Source organism: Seriola aureovittata, chromosome 8 (assembly GCF_021018895.1).
Source record: "Seriola aureovittata isolate HTS-2021-v1 ecotype China chromosome 8, ASM2101889v1, whole genome shotgun sequence".
Lineage (NCBI taxonomy): Eukaryota > Metazoa > Chordata > Actinopteri > Carangiformes > Carangidae > Seriola > Seriola aureovittata.
The window spans coordinates 22,846,549-22,869,162 of NC_079371.1; the positions used below are offsets into that span (position 1 = coordinate 22,846,549).

Below are 22,614 nucleotides of genomic sequence, written 5' to 3' on the forward strand. Positions count from 1 at the left end.
GATAAATCCTGTGACACAGAGGAAGGGTCAAGAGTAGACACGGCAGGAAGTGGCATAGCTCTGAAAAACAGAGGAAATCAGGACCGTCCACAGGAACGGACCCTCCACTATTTATGAAAACAGGAAGTCATGAGCCTCCAACCGAGGTGAGTTTGGCAGAACAGGAGATGGATGTTAAAACATGATCTTCCTTTCTCAAACTATCTCTGCCCTTTTAACACAAGAGGAGATATTTATCTACACGGAGAGAGGAACTGTTTTTGTTTCATGGTGTTTTAGCTGCTGAGATAAAGGGAGCAGTTTAAATACAGTATCTATTTCTCATAATAAATAAACCACACGTAAACACTGTTGATATTAGACCCGTCATTTGCGGTGTGTGTATGAAGGTAAGAGCTCTGCAGTCACGGTTTCCTGTGTGTATTTCTATACGTACAGTATGTCTGTGGGTCTGATCTTACCCGGAGCCCTTATCCTTCTCCGATCTGGTGAGCGTGTTGTTCTCTGACGTTTTGCTGACATTGTCGCTCGATTGGCTGGCTTTAAGCCCCGCATCAGCTCCAGCAGCTGACGGCTCCTTCCTCTTCTTCCTGGTGAAGAATTTTTTAAATGTCTGGAACTTGGATTTTTTCTTTCCTGAGAGGAGAGATGAATTAAGAGACAGAAAGAAAGACGATGAAAGAAAGTGGTTAAACCCTGATCACAGTTTCATCCTCCTGACAGCACTACAGTGAATCGTTACAACGAACTGCACAGTGATATGTTAATGAGAAAATTACACACACAGCATCTTTACGCACTGCCCTCATATGAACTCTAGTTTGAGTAATTAGCCCTGTGTTGGCGGTAAAGGCCCAGGTAGGAGAAACCACACACAGGCTGATGTGTGTGCACAGACATAAAGACAGATAAACACACACAGACTCGTGCTTGTAAACCCTCCCCCCCCTGTGAGTGCACGTCCATTAGCGCCGCAGTGGAAAAACTCAACAACTCTTTTATAACCCCTTAAACAGCTACAAACGGCTTTCATTGCTTCCAGTCAGCAAGGCATTCACCCAGAGCTTGAAATGCCCACTGGTCCCCTCTCTGCCCCGCAGTCAACAGGGCTGTCTCAATGTTTAGCTCTTGATTCACATTACACAGTGAGTACCATGAAAAATCTACAGCCATGCTTGCAGCTCTGTGACGCTGCGCTTCAGCACGGTTGGTCTTTGGCTCTTAAAAGGTTAAGTCCCTCAGATTTTACACGTGAAAGTCTGTCTAAATTACCTCGAGTGATGTCACTTAGGTCAGCGGCAGTTGGGGCTTAAGACTTCCTGTTTGAACGAAGTGAGGTTACCAGACCTCTGTAGCCGGCTCCTCATCTCCGCTTGAAGCTCAAGGCTACGTTAACCGCTACTAGCATAACACACCTGAATCTCTAACCAATGTCATGGTTGCATTGTGGGTAACGGGGTTCGACAAGGAGAAAGAATGTGTGGCTTAAAAGGGCGAGATTTGGGCCCTTTGCATCAATTTTGATACTTTTTTTCTTCATCCATTGTGAGTCTGACAATGATTTAATGTGTAACGCTAAATCTGTACTCACTAGGCGACTCTCTATTATTGCTAAAGGAAACTCATTAGTACAGCTTCCTAGCACATAATATTAGACTCCATGACTTCTCACTTGACCAGGGATTGCAAATGAACACAACAATACAGACAATTAAATGTAACTCATCAGAGACTGACAAATCTTCATTGTTACAAAATCCCATTTGAATCATCTCCAGTGGAGAAATGAGTGGATATACTGTCCCTGTATATGGATATATTAACCCCCAGAGACTGTACAGTGTTGAGACACAACATAGAGGCAAAGATACAAAAAAGGAACTGTGAACAAAGGAGGAGCTGCAAGAAAAACAACACATCTAACTATTCTGAGAATTCACATCTCTGGGCCATAAAATAGCTTTAGAAGAGACTTAAAAAAAGAGACACACTCTTTTTATACTAGCTTTGTCATTTTTGTCCTTCTCCCAGTGGGGGATCCTTCAGCATTCCTTCTTTTCCCTAAAAATATACTTTGTGGTTGGAGCTGAAAAATGTCTGGAATCTAAACCTGGTACTGGGGCCAAGATGCTTAAAATTTCTAGGTCATTTGCTCAACAAGACGTCACAAAATGATTAAGCTGATTTATTTAACAATATACTTTGGGGTCTAAAAGTTTGAGGCCACTTTCCCATTCACCTGAATTTATTCATGTTATTATCTATTAAATACATACAGTTCATGTAAGGGGCTATTGCAAAGTCTAAGACACAGAAAGTAAAATCCCAAATATAGCCACAAGTCACAAGCTGTCTTTTCTGCAGGGATGGATAAATATAGCACATATATACAGCTATTATGATGAGCTGCCATAAAACCACACATTATAAATAATTTCCATCCAATTTTTGTCAAGAAATGTTGACGGAAAATTCTCCACTCTTTTGTCTGACACCACTTAGTGAACTGCTCTGTTTACTTGAGGAGCATCCAACATGCTCTTGGTGACGCTTCAGAGGCCTCTGCACTGCCAAGATGAAAAAAAATCAGTGGGAAACACCAGCAGTCAGTGCCATTTATTGTGCTATTTTAGGCACAATACACTATTAAGCTAAAGGTCTGCACTCAGAGAGCTGAAAAAGGCCAGCGCTTCAATGGAAGGTCAGTGTAGCACTATGGTGATTGTAATAGATACTGTCATTTCCCAACATGCATTCTTTCAATCCCAAACATGAGCACACACACTCATACTCACAATAGCCTCATGGGAATTTTAAGGCAGTCTAAGGTCAATATTAGGGGGAACTGACCTCAGCTTACACAATAAGAAGATTGTGACCTTTGACAGGGGAACAATGTGGACAGAGTGAGAAAAAGGAGCAACAGAAGGGATGATAAACCTTCTTTCCATTTGGCAAGTAAAAAAAAAAGTCCCCAAAAGTGATGAGTTTCATTTTCTCTTCACTGCCAGGGGGAGGATCAAGGAGGGGGGAAGGAAGAGGAGAAGCAGAGGTGAGGATGAAGAGGAGGTAGAGGGTATGCGGTACAGTCTCATGCATATAGAGAACAGGTTGATGTTATTATATTCACGAGAGATATTTCTGTATTCATGCTCTTCTCAAAGGCCTGAAGTAGATAGGGCTTTAGCATTAGTTGTAAGTTGTACGGCTGTTTGTTTGTGTTGTCAGTCAACACAGGTCTGATGAAGCAGATTAGCTGTGTTTGGAAATGTTGTGTTATGGAAATATGAAAAAGAATGATAATACTTAAGATGCTACAGCTATCACGCCGTTTCACAAGAGGATGAAACCGTTTTTGGAACAGCATTTGTGGGAACAGCATCGAACCGTCAAGCCTTGTGAGTGGGTGTTTCCGAGAAGCTGACTGATAACAGTGTGTGCTAGCAGACACACTGTCAACGTCTAAAGTGCGTCATCATTTAATGAAACATTTTTCCCTCTTTTAACAAGTCAACCCAGTGTAAGCTATCTGCTATTAGTGATTAAGTGTCCGACTCTTTGCAAAATTCATCCTTGGGGAGATCCCAGTGAGTCCTACGACACATTAAACTTTTTTCATGCTATTTCACCTATCTGATAAGTGCTGCTGTATTTATTTATTTTCCTGCTTTAAGGAAAGGAGGCGTCTGGCTAGCATTAGCTAGCAATTTCTTTTTCCAGGTAATTACAACTTTGACCAAAAATTAACCAATACTTATTTGTCATGTGATAAATACTGAATTAAGAAGAAAATACTTCAGATTTGAAACCTAGATTTCAGTTGCTTTAAAATGACAATAAACTGAATGAAAGGGACGAAGGAAGCAGCACCAAACGTGTCTCTTGTCTGTTTAAAGACTCCAGGCCTCTCTAACTGCTGATCCAATTAAAAGACAGCACATTCTACCAGGGGCCAATCAGAGATCAGCTGTATGTATGTCTGGCACCATCACTGGGTTAACACCAACAGTTTGAGATGGACACGAGTGGTAGACTCAATGAACTGTGGAGTCACACCTGATCTTCACCTCTACTATAGAAGCCAATCAGAAGTGAGTCACCAAACCTAGCAGACATACTGACATAATATACACATACACATAATAGATTTCCACTAGATAGATAGTCCACTTTGTTGGACCACAGCTCATATTGTGTCTGTGATAATCCCAACAGCACTCCAATTAAAATTCCCACTGTGGCTCCATCCACACAGACAGATCTCTGACCCCCCCCCATGCACTTCTTCCTTGTCCCCATCATATCAGCAGCATATTGCTGTCTATCTGTACAGACAGTGTGTGTGTGTGTGTGTGTGTGTGTGTGTGTGTGTGTGTGTGTGTGTGTGTATGAATTGGAAATGATGATAGCTTTCCCTGTTCCTTTATTTCCTGCCAGCAGCAGTAAGGAGATCTGAATTGATAAGCCTGGCCTGATCTCTGCTCTGTGTGTGTGTGTGTGTGTGTGTGTGTGTGTGGGTGTGTGTGTGTGTGTAAGATCTCATTGCTGATATATTGTAGACTTCCATGTACTGGCATCCACCCTATGTAAACTTTTCATCCATGTGATTTCAGTGAACAGAGACACTCTGAATACATAATAATGCATGAAATTATTTATCTGATTAAACCTCAAATGAACAGTCTATAAAATTGTTACCTGAGCACTCTTCCTGGGCCTCAGCAGGCTCCTGATTGGCCATCACATCTGGAGCTCCTGATGCCATGGCAGCACTGTCACTGCTGTGAGGGAGACAGAGGGAGACAGATGATAAGCATAACTGATCCTTAAAAACACTTTTGTATGGTAATTTATTAATAATTATAATGATACAAAGAGGAATACAGCAGTGCATAGATAAAACCAAAAAATGAAGGTGAGGCAGGATGCTCATGCTTTTCTGACAATAACACAGATCATTACTGAATCATCGGTCAGTCAAGTGGGACGAAAATATCTAGGTTGTTTTCTCCTGGTGCCGTATTTATCTTAATCCTCCTCTATCTCCTTATATCGCTCATATGCCAGCCTGACCACTTGCAATGTGATCAGGCTCGCTGGATTACAATGTGATTAAAGTCCCATTTGGGAGCGTCGTGACTGCTAGTAAAAGTGCCTTGGCATGCGTGGATGGTGAAATCTGAAATCGCAAAAGGACTGAACAGACAGACTAATCATTTGAAAGGATTACATCATCGCCTGTAACTAGCTACCGCCTTATAAAATCATTTCAAAACCTGCTGGACAAACTCTCAAATGCATCAACATCAATCACTTTCGTTATTCCTTAAAAGATGAACATGTGTGGTGTCTCTTAAATTGTTGAGCTGAACTTCAATGTTGTTTAAACTTGTGTTCCAATCCAAGCTGGTATGCTACTCTTCAGTCCGATCCAAAACCATCTCCAGTCCAATCCCTCATGACAATCCAAACAGTCTCAACACAGGCATCTCAGCTATGTTTCCAGAGTTCTGCTCCGCTCTGCCATCCTCTTCTGTTCACCTCTGAGCACCGGCAGATGCCCAGCAACTCAAACAGGCATGAAGGATCTTCGCAAACCTCTCTCTCATAGTGCAGCAGTGTGGGGTGCATTAGATTTGAGCAGCTTAGTCAAACTTTACTGTACGAGATGAAAGTATCAGATCTCAGTATCAGGTGAGTTTCAAAATTATGTGAAGTGTCTCAGCAATCATCTGCAAAAACACAGTTTAATTTTGAATTTTTAATCAGTCACTTCACTTTATTTCACAAGGCTATTACTGAACCCTCTCCAGCAGACAGGAAGTTTGAGGTCATGTGAGAGTTCAGCCCCAGCATGCTGAACCAGTTAGCTACTCTCTCATACAGAGGGACCATTAATTCACCAAGTTTTACATGACTCCCTATTCTAGTCTCAAATCTAATTAGCTATGCACTGTATGAACACGATTTCCTCTGCAGTTTGGCAGGAAGCTGAATCATTACTGATATGGTTTTCAGTAAATTGATATCACAGAATAATTGTTGCTCTGTCACCTTTAATTTGGTGGAACTGTTCTCAGAGAATCTATGGAGGTCATGAGAAAATTATTTGGAGAGCGGAGAGGAGAGAGGGGAACGTTTTCTCAGGCCAAATTTCATAAAGAACTTTTCATTACAACAGAGAACTATAATCTTCAAACCATCAGGCTTCCCAAACATGTGATGTGATGGGCTGCAAGGCTGTTCAGATGCGCAATACCACATAAGTGGGGACAGGTCAAAAGGACATTGAGGTCAGCTAGATAAAAAGCTGCTGTTCACTGTTTTTCAAAATTCAATAACAGATTGGCTTCACGGGCAAATAGAGATTTCAAAAGCTAATGGGCCATGGAAAATCTATAAAGGACGAGTAGATCATTAAATATCCTATTAGTGGAAGTACATGTACATGTTAGAACTGATGTTTTTATTTTGGTTGTGTATGTTTGTTACTGGAAGGTGTCTAAGTAACTAATAAAACAAATGCACACAGAACATAAGAGAACCATGTTCTCAAATGTGTAGATTGGATGTAATTTACACAGGATTAAAACAAAGGGGGGGAAAAAAATCCAAATTCAATTCTGAATTCTGCCGTCTGTGACATTGTCCACAATCTAGTATCCTGAACTTAAAGGAACAGTTTGACATTTTGGGAGAATACATTTATTTGCTTCTTGCTAAGATTTAGATTCTAAGATTGATCTGTTAAATATGACAGAGCCACAGGAAATCAGTAGTTTAGCATGGAAGCAGGGGAAACAGCTGGCCTGACTGAAGGTTAAACCTGGCAATAACCTCAATAATTAACACGTCACATCTTACTGTTTAATATGTACAAAAACCAAAGTGTAAAAACCACAAGTTATGGTCCTGCAGGGAGCTATGTGCTATAGAAAAAGTGACAGAATGATGACTGACTACTTGTAAACTTACAACTTGTTATTTTACGTTAGTGTTTGTGTCCGGATTAAACAAAAGAGATGTGAGGTGTTAATAGCCAAACTTCACATTTGTTTGGTTGGTCAGAGTTTCTGTTTTTCCCTGCTTTAAGTCTTTATGCTAATCTAAACTAAACTAATCTCCTGCTGGCTCGAGCTTCACATATAGATATGAGAGTGGTACTGATTTTCCTATACCTAACTTTCTGCAAGAGATCATTTTTTCCATATGTAATCCAGAGGAAACACACTTTCTCAGAGCAGCGAAGCTATTAATAAAACCCACCATGTAAAATCACTAAGATCTAGTAATAATATTGAAATTAATATAATTTTATGCCTCACATATTACATAACCAAAGAGCCTGGGACCAAGTTAAACCACAAACGTAGTTCGCCTAACTATGAGCCAACAAAGTCCTTAAAATACTGTGAATAAAATCATAACACCCATTGAGCTTGTTTATCAACAGACCTGTCTCCATGACAACTGAGCAAACTCCATCCATTTATAACGACCGTGTAATACGGTTGATAGCTCCAGGAAAAGCAAGTAAGTGGACCTTGAGTTGGGGTTGTTTTGGCAAAACCCTACAGTACAGTATGTTTTCATATGGCGGAGGAATTGATGTCTCTGCAATTCCTTTTTAGAGAGTTCACAGGACAGCCGTATGCTTTCCGTGTTTGTTGTTAGTGTGAACGGGCTCTGGAGAGCTTCTTGTCAACCATGTTTACAGTGAGCATGTATTATAGAAACAGATGGAACATTCCTGAGTTTGTTGACGTGCTGAGAGGCTTACATCATTATTACCATTACATAATCATCAGTTATTACCATTATCTTAACGCCTAAGTCATGAGAATCACCTTAGCCGCCAAAGACAGAAACAAACAAAATAAAGTGATTTGTTACAGACATTATTTCAATATTTGCAACATCACATGGCCATTTAGCAACATATTGATGCTGTTGTTGTTATTGTTGCCGTTGTTGTCATGATCTGATAGTGCTGCACTAATCAATTTCCTGTCTGATGCCAAAGGAGGACACCTCAGCACGCACGCACGCACGCACGCACGCACGCACGCAGTTTGAAGAGCCTTAATAAAATCTAGGAAACAGATACAGACACAGGGACAGAAACAAACACAGATAAACAGACATTCATAACGACATGTTGTCAATGATATGAACTCAGAGAACGATGAAGTGCAGGGAGAGAAGGGAAACCAGTCTGAACACCCAATAACACGGAACATACTAAAATAACTAGATGAAAAACTCTACTTTTAGAAAATGCTAAATGTCACAGGCTTTCATTAACCACTACCTGAGACGTTTCCCACTTTAATGAATAGTTGAACATTTTTCAGAAATAAGCCTGTTTTGTGAGTTACATGAAAACATTGATACTACTCTCGTGTTAAGTGGTTAGCTTAGGTAAGCATGAAGACTGTTAGCGAGGGACACAGCTATCTCTATAATAGCTATGATCTATAATACTCAACAAGAAAGAAGAAACGTGTTTCCCAAAATGTTTAACTATCACTTTAAGTTGATCCAATGGTCATTTTCAACTTTCATAGGATGGAAAGTGAAACTGGTCTTAAAGGCTACGTATAAGATGAGCTACAACAAATAGAAAATGTCAAAGAATTGTGTGTTTTACATTTTTTTGTCAGATTCAAGTTCAGACGGTCAGGGCAGGGTCAACAAGACTGACCTGTGCCCACTTCCAAAGCCGCCCCCCCCGAGGTGACATCCTCCGCTTCATCTAAGGGTGGAGGCATGACGGGGTAAAGGAGAGGAATGGAGAGGGAGCAGGTAAAACATAAAGACAGGCAGAAAGACGGATTTGTGGAGAGAGCAAGAGAGAAGAGAGTTATAGATGAGAGGATGAGTAGGGGGCACACCAATAAAAAGCAAGGGGGAGTGAGAGAGATGAAAACAGAAGACAGGGACAAGTACAAGACAGAGGAAGGGAAGGGGTCAGAGAGAGGGGTTGTGGGAAAGAGCAGCATGAAAGGAAAGAAGACTCAGTTAGATAAACAGAGGAATATTAGCAAGAGGAGACAGACAAAAGGGGAAACAGACTTAGAGTAAACACAGAGGCCTTCCAGTGCAGAGCAGTGGTCAGGTTTTCAACCAAAGATAGTAAAAAGATCTTAGTGAAATTATTTCCTCACTTACACATATTACTGTAAATAAGCAAAACAAATGGTTTGAAAAGAAGCTCAGCAAAAATGAATGAAGAACAAAAAATAAAGCTAGCTGAGCTTGATCCTGACACAGCGACCTTCCAACCACATTTACATGAAGAGTTAAAGTGGCTCCGGAATAATAAAGTTTGAAAGGACATTTATGTCACAGGAGGGCTGATCAGCTAATCAGTCACGATTTCAGCCTCTGTAATCAGTGCAGCAAATTAATCATCAGCCAATTAAATCAGTAACCTTGATCGGGTTCTTCTGTGATGGCACTGACACAAAATGTCTGCTGCGAGCTGATTTACATCAATCAAATTGTTCATTTGAGATTACATTGTGAAATGTGTCACAGAAAAGTGGTTAATTGCAAAATAAAGGAACGAGATACCAGTTTACGCCCTGCATGAAATCCAGTCCTTGTATAGGTAATGATTTGTGTGAAGGATGTGTTGACTTGTTGTATATGCAGCCTTCTGAGGCCGCAGTAAATAGCTGCGTATCAGTCTACATTAACTGAATAGTGAAATCCAAATTATTGTACAAAGACCCCAGTATCGTATTTCAACGCCATATTCAGCAGAGATGTGTCTGGATCGTTGATGGCACGACCTGGGTCATACATTATTGATATAGTTAACATACAATGAATTATCAAATCAGCTCTTTGCTGTTTCACAATTATGGGGAAAAAAACGAGACAGAAATTGATGTAATATCCAGGTATTCACATTGCAGCTGGTCTTTCTAATATTATGTCCTCCTCATAAATATAAATGAGGGAGACAGAATATAGAAACACTCATATGGACATTGAATATTTTTTTAGCTGTGTTAACCAAATATATTGCATATACTGAATGAAGAACTGTAGCATATATTAGTCTGACATGTTGAGGAGGGTGGTGAGGGTGTGAAGAACCTCATAAATCTATGCAGAGCCATTTCTCATTACACTGAAACTGTATTTCACAGGCTGAGTGTAACGTTTAACAAGCTGCAGCTCCCACTTTACTTTATATTCTCACATACACCAGCAGGTTACATCATTTTATAGATCTGAACTTGTTATTCTATGAAATGTAAAACCACAACAGTCATCTTGGAGCCGTAATTACTTGTTTTTGCCTGGATATCGTAAGAATTGTTTTCTCTCAGACCACGTTTACATCGTGTGCGTTTCCCATCTTGCAATCGTTCCAAGACAGTTTCCTGGCAGCCGTTTATGAACTTTATCTAATTTCAGATACTAATCCTTCTGCACCGTTGCTCTCCATGCAGCGTAAACACTCTCAGGCACATCATTAGCTTTATTTGGAAGCCGACGAGTTTGTGTGTGTGCATGAGAGAGAGAGAGAGAGAGAACGTGTCTGTGTGCGTTTGCATGTGTGTATCAGCCTCATTATGTAACAATGGATTAACGAGTAGAGGTATTCAGACCAGTGGGGGGTCTGCCTTTATTAGACAGATGAAATAACCTCATTAACACCCACATACAGTAAGCGCACACACACACACACACACACGCAGTGACGATAAACATGTCCATATTTGTCCATGACCTTAGATCTGTGCTAAAATGAGGCTTACAAACAATCGAATGCGCACACACACACACACACACACACACACACACACACACACACACACACACACACACACACACACACACACACACACCTTAGTGCAACCATCTGCTGTAAATGAAGTCTTGTCCAGCTGATAGAACAGAGTCCAAATCCAGACAACACAGATCCATCATGATTGGACTGAACAGAGTCCAGGTATAAACAGTGAAAACAACCAGTGTCTAAAAACAGGAGTGATTAGCGGGGGAGTAAGCAGTGTAAATGCAAAGAGTGATAGGTACAAATGAACACAACTCTGTCCGTGGGGTTCCTGTCCTGACGTAGAGCAAATCCAATCTAGTCCAGCTTTAATCCCTGAATGAAAGCAGTGTTAGCAGACCGGTTGCACCACGGGTTTATGGTGGTGACTAACTGGCTCTTATCAACACCGACATGCAGATGTCTGACATGATGTCTGACTGCGACAGCTCTGAATATCCTCCAACGAAACCCATCATTATCTCAAAAACTAAGCTTTTAATACAGCTAATAAACCCATTCATAACTCGTCTGTGTACAGAATCTGTCTTCCTGTGTACCTGAAATGGATGATCCAATCTAGTGACAGCGTTCATCAGTCGGTCTCATATTAGACTAGCTTTTACAACACAAATCCACTCCACTTCAATCCTAATCCTTTTGTCCCACCAGCACTAAACTGGGCTAATATGGACCTGATTCCATTACTCTAACAATTAGTGACGACAGAGTAAGAGACTTACAATGAATCCAGCAGAGACCGAAGCTAAGAGCTTAGCAAAGGACGAATGCAGCTTTTAAGAGAGACACACTGCTGAGTGAAACACCTATGAAATCCAGCACCCATGGCTGCAGATTTTCGGTCGTCACAACTGCGTCAAGTTCAAGAAATCTTGTAATGCCCTGTCCCTTAGATAACATGATTAAATTACACTAACTGTTTTCCATCGGGCTCAAACAGAACAAACCCCTTAGCTGTGTGGTTGTACACAAAAGCAAAGCTAAACCTCAGTCATGTGAAAGCTGTTGGAGCAGAGCGAGCTGCCAGTGTTTATGAATGAAATTCTGTTTTCTGTCGTACATTCCTGCCCCTGGAGTAGAGCTGCTCATTCACAGACTAGCACGGTGGGTTTTAGATGGTCTGCATGTATTTTTCATTTTGGAACATTATTACACACAACAAAATCTGAAAAGACTGGGACGTTTGAGGTGATGATTACTGTGAGGGTTCAGTGTTCTGGATGGACTAATCTGGACACTTCTAACTTCACGGGTGTCGTAGTAGCAAGGATCACCATTTGGAAAACCTAAAAAGACCCGTTTTAGGTGCTGCAGAGTATGTTACCCATACTGTATTTGAGACACAAAAACAAGTCCTGAACTTGAGCTGCGGTGTAGCGGGAACAGATGACAGACTGAACAGAGGAAATGCAGATGAATTGGCCTCTGTAATATGATGTTAGTGGGTCTATGACCAACCACAAGCCTTCAATTTGCACAGAGAGACAGAGGGAGATGCAGAAACGAATCACGAAAGAACAGGGAGGGAGGAGAAGCAGCATTCTTCCAGGCAGCTGAAATGATAAACTTGGCTGACCGAGATGAACCACTCTGTACAGATATAGCTGCAGACAGGCATGTTGTATATACAGACATAAGCAGCATGCATTTCAACTTCCATGTGTGTACACAGCATAAAGTATACAGGCTACAGGTCTACATGTACCCATCTTTGCCACGCTACTCTCATACGTTTAAAACAGTAAAATGTTCAGTCGACATCCTGAAAAAACCCAGATATATTGTAGAGCCGATGATATTTCAGGTTCAAGCTCAGGCTAATGACCTTGACTGAATCCCATCTCCAATTTCTGGATGTCTCTTCCTTCCATAACCTTTATTTTTCTGTACTGTACACAGGCTATGACTCATACTAAGACTATCATACTGACGGCATTGCATTTGACAAAAAAAAAAGTTCATTAGCAAGCCCCTTTGCTTTGAATGTAGCACAGTTATCGGGGAGGAAAAAAGTTGCTGGATAACCAAGATGCATTTCAGGACTGAGGGCAAGTGGAAAAAAAATATTTTACATAAACTATGTAAAATAACTTAGACTAACTCAGTCTTACAGTCAAAAGCTGATGGGTTGACAGATATACAGTACATGTTATCTGACCTCAGTGTCAGGAGAGTCAACGACCAAACTAATGAAGAAAACTGAGGACCGTCAAGAGCTCAAGCTTGAATGAAATCGAACTATCACTTAATTTGTTCAAAGTAATTTGAACGCGAACGATTTAGTGTAATGCATTTCCATCCATCAGTGGCCTGAGAGTGTCTTACCCTTCAGTATAGTCTATTTCCTGTATGATGTCATACGACTGTATTATTGAAATGTTATACCGTGGCTCCAGTTCAGTCATTACGTCCTAAAACCATCTCCCCAAACAGTGCCGCTGGGCTCTTGTGTCCTTACATATAAATCTTGCTGATGGCCTTTTTACAAGCCTCTACTGAGCGTCCTGAGGATGAGTAGCAGTCAGTTCAGTTGATGCTACTCTCCTGGTTTCTCCTGCCTCTGCTACCTCACTAAGCTGTAGGTGGGTCCTCAGGTTTGCTGTTGTTGTAGAGTAAGCATAGACTGTAGGCAGCTGATTTTTACAAACAGCTTTGTTGGTAATTTTGCCATTTATGGTAAAGAAGCTAAAATATTTCCACACTCACTGCTTCTCATAAACTTTGGTGTTATGATTATCTGATCAGCAGGCCTTTGGCTTGCTAGTTTCCTCCACCACCTTCAGGTCAACAGGGCATGCAATGGGTCGAGCTGATGGTGAATGTTGACAGTGTCTGCAGCTGGATGGCAAAGGGAAACCACTTGAAACAGTCTGTTACACTTTTTACTGTAAATTAAAATTCAAATCAGGACATCACAATTTGAAGATGTATATATAGATTATAGATTTATAAAGCTCACTAATTAATAATTTAATAAATTGTTTAGTTACACGCTGAAACTATTTCTTGTTTGGACCAGGCCTGTGATTTCATGAAGCCTTTTCTTCAGCTAACCGCCTACTGGCTCCAGCTTCATATTTAGCATAGAAACGTGACAGTGGTATTGATCTTTCGAAAATGTCCGATCTTTCTAAAATGCCCAATTCCTTTAACAGACCAGACATACCAAAGCTTCAGACTTTGCCAGTAATTTCATTGTAATGTACCGTGGCACTTCCTGGATCTGGTTCATTTTGTGCTGCACTATTGAACACTGCGCAAGGTCCATTCTGGCTGTTGTCTTCTGCTATCTTGTGACATGTCTCCCTACAATAAAACATTAACGTGGAAGAGCACATAAAAAGGCATCGTCTTTCTGGGATAAACATCTTTCACTCTCCTATCACTCTCTCCCTGGATGTTAAAAAGCTTTTACTTGAGTTTTTGTTATTGTCTTACCCATCTCCATTAGTTGTAGAAGCTCAATTTGAACCGAAGGTCCATAAAAGGATATGAGAAATATATGAAGAATGTGGCCAGATAACACAGCTACACACCAACGTTTCTTTATTCCCTCCACCCCTGTTGTTTCTTCATTCCTTTTACCTCCTGTCTCATTATCATGAGGCACACATACCTAACTGGGAACATGGCCTTTAGAGCTGTGGTATTTCCTCTTGACCCATTCAACCATTCAATGCCTGCTTCATCAGGAGGAGACAGTGACTAAGAAGGAAATTATTCATTAAATTTCAGTCCTGAACTGTAAAAAAAATGCCACTGTCATTCTTAGTTTCCCATGGTTTAAAATGCAAAACACATTAGTGTTTAAGTTTAGCTATTGCTACATAGCCAACGTTAGCATTGACACTGCAGTAACGTGTTTTTGACCTCACTGCTGTGCACATGTCCTGGATTGTCTGTATATGGGAAACATGCAACATTAAACATCCAATTTATTTTGCCCCAATGCATGAACCTTGGAATTCCCAGCATTGTATTTAGCATTCAAGCGGTCATAATTTAATCCTATCAAGCATCATAAGATGCCAGTGAACTACAATGACCTTTAACATACAGTATGATGCAGCACTATCGTGCTTGTTTATTGCCTTGGTAATCAGATGTAGAAATAGCCAGGTAATATTGCAATGCCCCTCGTTTATAGTCTTTGTTGCTTGAAAAGTATTTGTCTTACTAAGATTTTAAAAAAGAAAAAAAGAAAAAAAAGTGAGTTATATCATATCTTACATCTCTTTCCGGTTCAGTAAAATGACAATCTGTGGAAATCACAATTATAAAATGTGGTTTGATCGGAGTCCAATGTGTGCTAAGTCTATGTGGATCATATAAATCTCCAATTAGAAGAAGAAAAATGGGAAACAAAACAAACACCAGACTATAACAAAGAGTGGAGGGTTTGCATGCAACAACAGTGAAACAGTGTCTGAAACAAAACCACAGATCTCCTGTTGTAAAGAAATTCACAGTTCCAACATAAGAATAGAAATCTTAGGTTCTTAGCCCAGCATGTCCGACTGTATTAATCTGACAAGTACTGTAGTAATCCAGCAGGAGCAGCGTAAAACAACAGTGAGTAATTGGCTACAGCCAGGATCTTATAACTGCTAAGTGTTGTGACACAATAAGGGTAAAATAGTCAGAGCAAGTGGTTTCAGGGAAAATCCCTCAAGCTTAAGAAGAATTTGTTGTAACTAAACATGCATGTTGCCAACCCATTTTAAAGTTTTGCTAGCTGCCAATAAAAGCGGAGATGCTGGATTGGTAAATGTATGGGTGTCTTCTAGTGATTATTTCATCAAACGCATGAATTTTAGGTGCAGATGAAACTATGATCTCTATGACATGATGTCTGACTGCGACAACTCTGAATATTCTCCAATGACACCCATCATTGTCTCAAAAACTAAGCTTTTAATACAGCTAATAATAATTCGTCAACTATGAAGTCCCCCCCATAAAATCATGACTCTGATCCTTAGCCATTTTTTCTTTATCCCCAAACTGGACAGAACCAAAATGAAATCTGGAACAGAATTGCACCAAGATAAAATTCCCTGTCAGCTTGAAATTTTAACAAAATATTGTTGAAAGTAGCATCATAATCTAAATATCTCCAAAAAGCCTTTAATCCCTGAGGTTTGGTCACAATTTAGAAAAACCTTTCTTTTGGGTTTTGGGTTTCCTCTCATCTTCCAGCTCTCCTTCCTCTGCCTCATTCTCTCCTCCATCTCCAATCCCCTCCTGTCTGAAACGGGGCTGTGCTCTTAGCCTTACATGGACTCAAGACAGAAACTGACCAAACACTCTCATCAGTCACTCTGCACCGTCTACATTCATTTACAGCTGCATCACCATTCCTGCTGAACAAACTCAAACTGCTGTGGTTACATAAAGACTGCTGGTCCAAGGAGACATTGGGAAAGATGGGGCTTGTGAGAAAGTGAGAACACACACTTGTCCTCAGCTTGCACTGCTCGCACTGTGGAGTTAAACACCAGAGGCTGGCTGAATCTAAACCTGCCTGGCCTTTACAAAGTATCAACACTAGTACAAAGGGTAAAAAGTTAGTCTGCTCTGCTCTAATCAAGCATAACTTACTGGGTTGTTAGATCCACTAAACTCTGCACCTTTAGTCGCTGTTGTTATACTAATCAAGCATTTTCAAAATTCTTAAATTATACAAATTCAACAATAAATGTTTTTAACATTGTCAAAACATTGTTAACAAAGTCATTTTAGCCCGAAACATGCAGCTCCTAAAATCTGTCAGTTTTCATTTCAGGCAGCAAAATTGACAGATTTTAGGAGCTGCATGTTTTGAGGTAGATTAAACGCTGACTGGAAGTTGGTAAAAAAAAAAAAAAAAAAAAAAAACTGTCTCCAGCTGACTGTTTTTAAAGTCTGAATTAGATTTATATTTTCTTGTTAACATATTTTGATAAGTTTGTTTCACTTGTCATCTAATTTGTCTGATGATGGTCTAGCACTGAAACGTCGGACATTAATTCATCATTGCAAGTTACACAGTGATTCAGCAGTTACTGTCTCAAAGTGTGTGTGTGTGTGTGTGTGTGTGTGTGTGTGTGTGTGTGTGTGTGTGTGGGTGGGTGGGGGGTAGAGTGAATAGTCAATTTTAACATGCTTGAAATTTTTACCTAATAGAGAGTTGTGTAAAAAAGCAGTTTTGTTTTTACCAAGCTCAAGCGTACACAGACGCACAAGATGTTGTGACACATTAGAAAAACGTATCAGAGTCCATAGAAAGTAAAAAAATTTTGTCGGCTGCTTCTTTGTTGATTTTTAACATGAAGTTGAAATACACAAAAGGAGGAAAATAATTCACAATCTTTGAACAACAGAACAACAGTGTTCTTCAGACTTAAACCACTAAAAAAAAAAAAAAAAAATCAAGCATATCTTGTACTTGGCTTCCCAAGTTGAAAATACGACTTTATGAGCTCAGTTTTAAAGGCACCATCAGCCTTAAGTTTGTCTGGGTCAACTCTTTTATATCAGCTGTTTCTGCATATTTCCAGTTTGTGGTAAGAAGTTCATCTTGGTTTCGGTGTGAAATAACTCCAGAGTAACACAGTTGTGGTTCTTTAGTTTAATCTCTGTGTAGCTGCCTTGCAACTCATCCCCTCTCCTTCCAATTCACTCTCTTTCTCAGAGTGTGTGTGTGTGTGTGTGTGTGTCACACACACACACACACACACACACAAACAAAATGTTTGTCTTGGTCAACTCTGCTGAGTGGGCCATAAAAGCTTGTATTGTTGCCATGTCATGACACTGAAAGGACAAAGACAAAGAAAGTGGAAGGGGGTATCAGTGCATCCAACACCACATCTATTCAGCTTTGTTACAAAAAAAGATACTTTACTGAAGTCAAAAAGCTAAGGGCACTCATTATCCTAACCCTCTGTGGGTCCAATTGCACTGCCAAGCCCAGAGTCCTATATTTGGATAATTCAAAGCATTAAAATCACTAAGGACTTCCGCCAGCAGGAGCAGAAAACATCCACTCAAATTTAAATGATGAGAAAGTGCCATAAATCCACAGCTATCAAGTATCAAACTAGTTGAGCAACAATATGACTTGAACCTGTGCCAGGAAGATTTACAGGAAACTGTGCTCATCCACTTGATTCTCCTGCATAATCCCAAAAAACAAAACAACCAAAAAAAAAAAAAAACAACAAGATTTTCTGAAGAATCAAGTGTAAAATAAGTCCCTTCAGTCAATCAGCTCTGAGTCATACAGCTGACTGCTACTGCCAACTACAAGCCATCAATTGTCTCAATAAACAAAAGAGAAACAAAAGCTCGATTAAACTGCTGCAACAAAAGACACCATCAACACTGGGAAAACACCCAACATGCAAATCAAAATCAGTGTACTCAGTGTAGACTTGTTATTTCTGTCAGTACTTGAAGACAACAAGAATTTTCTCAAGCCAATTTTGAAAAGAGCTCCAGTTGCAGAAAGTCTTACCGTTAATAATTTATACCACATATTGTGAATATTACAAATAGTCAGCAGCCTCTATTAAGATATAGTTATGTGCTGAAAACGACAAATCCTTTTAAGGAGACAAATAACACCCACATCCTCTGACACACGGGTTTGGACAGCATGTTTATGATATGAATGGACAGTTTGATGAAGCAACATGGATGAGTAATATTGTGTTGTCAGGTGTGATGTCAAAACAAGGTTTTGCAATCTCCCTGAATTTTTTTATGAGTGAAACTTACTTCCTGCCCTTGAAGCATCCATACATCCCAGCCATGCTGTAACACGGAGGTGAAGCAAACACTTTACAAATTCTTTCCCCAAAAATAGAAAAAGGTTCTTCTCCCTCTTTGCAAAAAGAAAAAAAAAAAAGATGTTTTCCGCCGGTATGTGGAATATGAAACCCTCAGTTCCAACACCTCGTGGTTTTCCTCCACACCGGTCTCTCTTTCCTTCCTGAGAACCAATGACTCCTCTCTCTTTGCAATGGATAAGATGCAAGACACAAGAGAAGATCAGTTTCTCTTCCAAGTCAAACCATCCTGTGAGCTTCCTCCCCCTCCTGAGCTCCACCAGTGTCAAATATTGGATAGAAATTTATCCCAAATTTTGCAGCAGATGCAGGACAGCAAGCCAATTTGAACCGCTCCAGTAGTCACACACAACAGCAGCCAAAGTTCGATTATAGCCGTTTGAGAATCACACACGCTCAAAATCATAGGAGTAAAGTTTAAAAAACAGGAATGTCCTCATCAACAATGTAGGATTTATAGGTCTTCAAAAACAGGAAAAGGCTTCTTTCCAAAGAATCCTGGCCTTGAGAAGAAGTATAGCACAAGTCCTGTGGTAGTCAGCTAGAGGGAAAACAATTGACTAAATGACTGAGTGGCTGCTGCATGCCTCGCTCCTCTCCTCCCAGTCACCACGACTGGTAATGCAGCACAGGGTGGGCTGGAGGGAGGAAAATAAAGAGGGAGGAGTGAGGAAGGAGGCGAGTGGGAACAAGAGACTGCCCCCCCCCATGTCCTCTACTCTTTTCTCCCCTCTTCCATCATTTCTTTCTTCCTCTAATTGTGTTTAATTGTGTTCAAAATTAATTCCTTTATAATCTGACAAATGCCAAGAGTTTATTTCTATAAAGAAAGATGTATAGAAAGCTTTTAAACTGTGTAACTTTGGCAGCAGAAGACAGACTGCAGCTCCTGGCAGCACAAGCTAATTATCAGTTAGCTAGTAAAAAAAGAAAAAAGTAGGACTGATAACAGTGAAACGTGAACTTCAAGCTGGTTTGCCTCAACACGTTAGTGTGTACTGTTAATAGGAGAAAATGTGTACTGAAATATTAGGCATTATGTGTTTAAATAATGTCAACTTGTAGCTATAGCTATCAAACAAGCAAAAGCTAGCTATTTTTGATTAGCAGCTAGCATAATGTAGCCAGTAGTTCATTCACTTCCTGTGTTTCTCAAACATTTTTGTTTTTAACAGATTATTCCCATTCTAGGCTTCATTTAAATTTGACTAATCTATTATATCAGGTTATTCAGGTTTTTTCATTGGACCTACATGACTATTCTTATAATATTAACTATTTAAAGGAGCTTGCTGGCCCTGAAGCAGGTCTCAAATGTACAGGATTTATCTTGGCTGTGTCCAAAATCTCTCACTACTCCCTACATAGTCCACTATATAGGGAGTTTGCCATTTTGTAATGCTGTCCAAATGTATAGTGAGAAATATCATACCCTATATAGTAGACTCAAAGTATCCCACAATGCATCGTGAAAAGTTGTGTAAATGGTCACTAACCAAGCATTATATACCATCATGCATTGCACTTCCGCTGAAAACGGTGCGGAGAAAATTACCCAAGCAGGGTCTGAAAGTGTTTTTTCATTTTACCGATGCGCTCACTATATAGCGCTCTACACTGAACTCCCTATAGGGAGGAGTGAATGAGTGAGTGACTTCGGACACAACCTTCCTGTTCAGCTGTTCCATGACAGTTTAAGCCAATTTAAAGCCAAGTGACAAAAAACAACTTAAGGAAAAGTTTTAACTGTTGTGTTTGAGTCAGTATTTAATGGGAGTGTGACAACACCAACAGCAGAGGAGTCCATTAAAAAAATAAAATAAAATAAAGAATTTCAAGTGGCTATAGCAACAAATTTCAGAAATGTAAAAAAGACACGATATGGTTTTACAGGGAGTTACATCCAAGACTTTTTCTTGGCGGGTGCAGTGATTTTCCATCTAGCTTGGCCAAGAAATAGTTCCAAGACCCTTTATATTTTGATTTTGAACAGATTAAACTAACAAGATATGACAATTAATGAATTCTATTGGTGCTCGCAGGCAGATTTTTTGTTTTACTTTTGGACACAGCCATGCTACTTATTACCCCTTGCTTCCAGTCTTTGTGCTAAACTAAGCTAACTTCAATTATTAACGTTTAGACATGAGAGTGACATGAGTCTTCTCATCTAACTCTTCACAAGAGAGTGATTAAGTGCATTTCCAAATAAAGTATTCCTTTAATGGTTTTCAGGTTATCATCCATACAGAGAGACACATTGGATCGTGGAAGTACTAAGGATCCATTCAGTATATGGTACACTGGTACGCTGTCCTGTCCTGCTTTCATATAATGGATCTGCATTTTTTAAATCAATCAATATACAGCACTTAGTGATGACGGCATCAATTTTCGGAGCTGACAGATGTTCGTGATGGGACTTCCACGATGGATTTTAAATGGATCTGCAAAGCATGAACAGTATGTGTGTCACCACCACCAGCAAATATTGACATTGAATAAAAGAGGAAATGTTGTATATTAAAAGTGTCTCTTTGGTATCAGTTTTTGCCATGCCATATTAAGCTCTAAAAATGAACACTGTAGTGGTACAGTACACAGCCCCATGTTAATCATTCTGTCTCAGGGGCCGAGCGGTCGTGCAACAGCCTGTCGCAGCTAATCAAGCTAAATAGGCAGCTTAACTATGTACGGCTCGGAGTGCTTCTGTGTGTGCGGCTATGAAGCGACAGGGTTGATCCTGAGATTCCCTGCTGCTAGATCCTCTCAGACACACACATAACTGGCCAGTTTACTCAAATGATCACTATTGGATCAATACAGTTAAAAGAAACCAGACTTTTTAAAGTATGAGCACCGGCAGGGCAAGTCTTTACATGTTTCAACAGCCCAAGAATTACAGTAGTGAGCTTTCACATGAGAGTTTAAAGGTTTGCTTCTTAGAAAAATGCTTTCTCATCCAAAAAAGGACCTCTGAGCTGAATCCTATTACACAAATGCAGAAAATATCAGCGTAGTGCTGAGGCAGCTGCATGGAAATTGGCCCAACAGAACGACAAAAACATCCAAATTACATTAATCATCAGACCATTCACAGAAGAGCAGTGGCAATGGAATGAATTTCTCAATTCCTACATGCCCAGACTGAACGTAGGCCGTGTGATTCATTTTTCATTTTAAACATGTTGAAATTGATTTAATCTGTCCAAGTCACCAGAGCATGTGTGTGTGTGTCAGTGTAAACAAAGTCAGTCTGTATCACTTCCAGAGCTCAGCAGCTTCACTTAACAGCATAATACACAAACACACCGTCACTAAGATCAGTATTGGTATGCTGGGATTGAGAAATTCCTGTACACACACACACACACACACACACACACACACACACACACACACACACACACACACACACACACACACACACACACACCACTACTGAAGTGTCTACCACATGACATTGCCAATAAACCATCAAGAAGGGCCCTCTCAGGCTGAAGTGGTGTTGACAGAGGATTTCCACCATTTTAACGTATGTGTTAATCAGGGTTTCCACCAGTACACTCAGGGCTGCCTCAGCTTTGCATGAGATTAATATCAGGAACCAGGATCCTGGGATCTCCCATCCTGAATCTCCTCATCTTTACTCCAGAAGGATGTCAGACCTTCAGGAAATTTAACAAACCTGTCACATAAATCTACATGGGCTCATTTCAGCAGAGGAAGAAGCTTCGTTTGTTAGAGTATTGTCTCTCGATGCTGCAGGAGGGAGGATTTGTCTGTGTTGTAATACGTATTGATTTTTAGACTTACACAGAGCGGAGAGTGAAACTTATGATGAGAAAACATGAATAATCTGAAAACAAAAGGCTTCAAAATCAAAGAAATGTAAAACACAACACATCCAGTCTGGTTCCTCTCACATTAAACTAGGTTAAACCAATTAGACGGGATGAGTTAGAGCTC

At 40.1% G+C, this 22,614-nt stretch overlaps 1 protein-coding gene across 3 annotated transcripts in view; it reads right to left on the reverse strand.

Annotated features, from left to right (window-relative positions):
- Positions 1-22,614, reverse strand: part of zgc:66433 (uncharacterized protein LOC321250 homolog) — a 47,114-nt gene that overhangs the window by 17,569 nt on the left and 6,931 nt on the right. For 2 of the 3 annotated variants that reach the window (XM_056382665.1, XM_056382664.1), the window contains exons 2-3: positions 4,699-4,781; positions 462-636 (exon numbers count right to left, since the gene is read on the reverse strand). In XM_056382665.1, the coding sequence (XP_056238640.1) occupies positions 462-636; positions 4,699-4,781 (258 nt within the window). Of the gene's footprint in view, positions 1-461; positions 637-4,698; positions 4,782-18,574; positions 19,251-22,614 lie in introns of those variants that run through there. The other variant, XM_056382666.1, reaches the window with a different exon arrangement.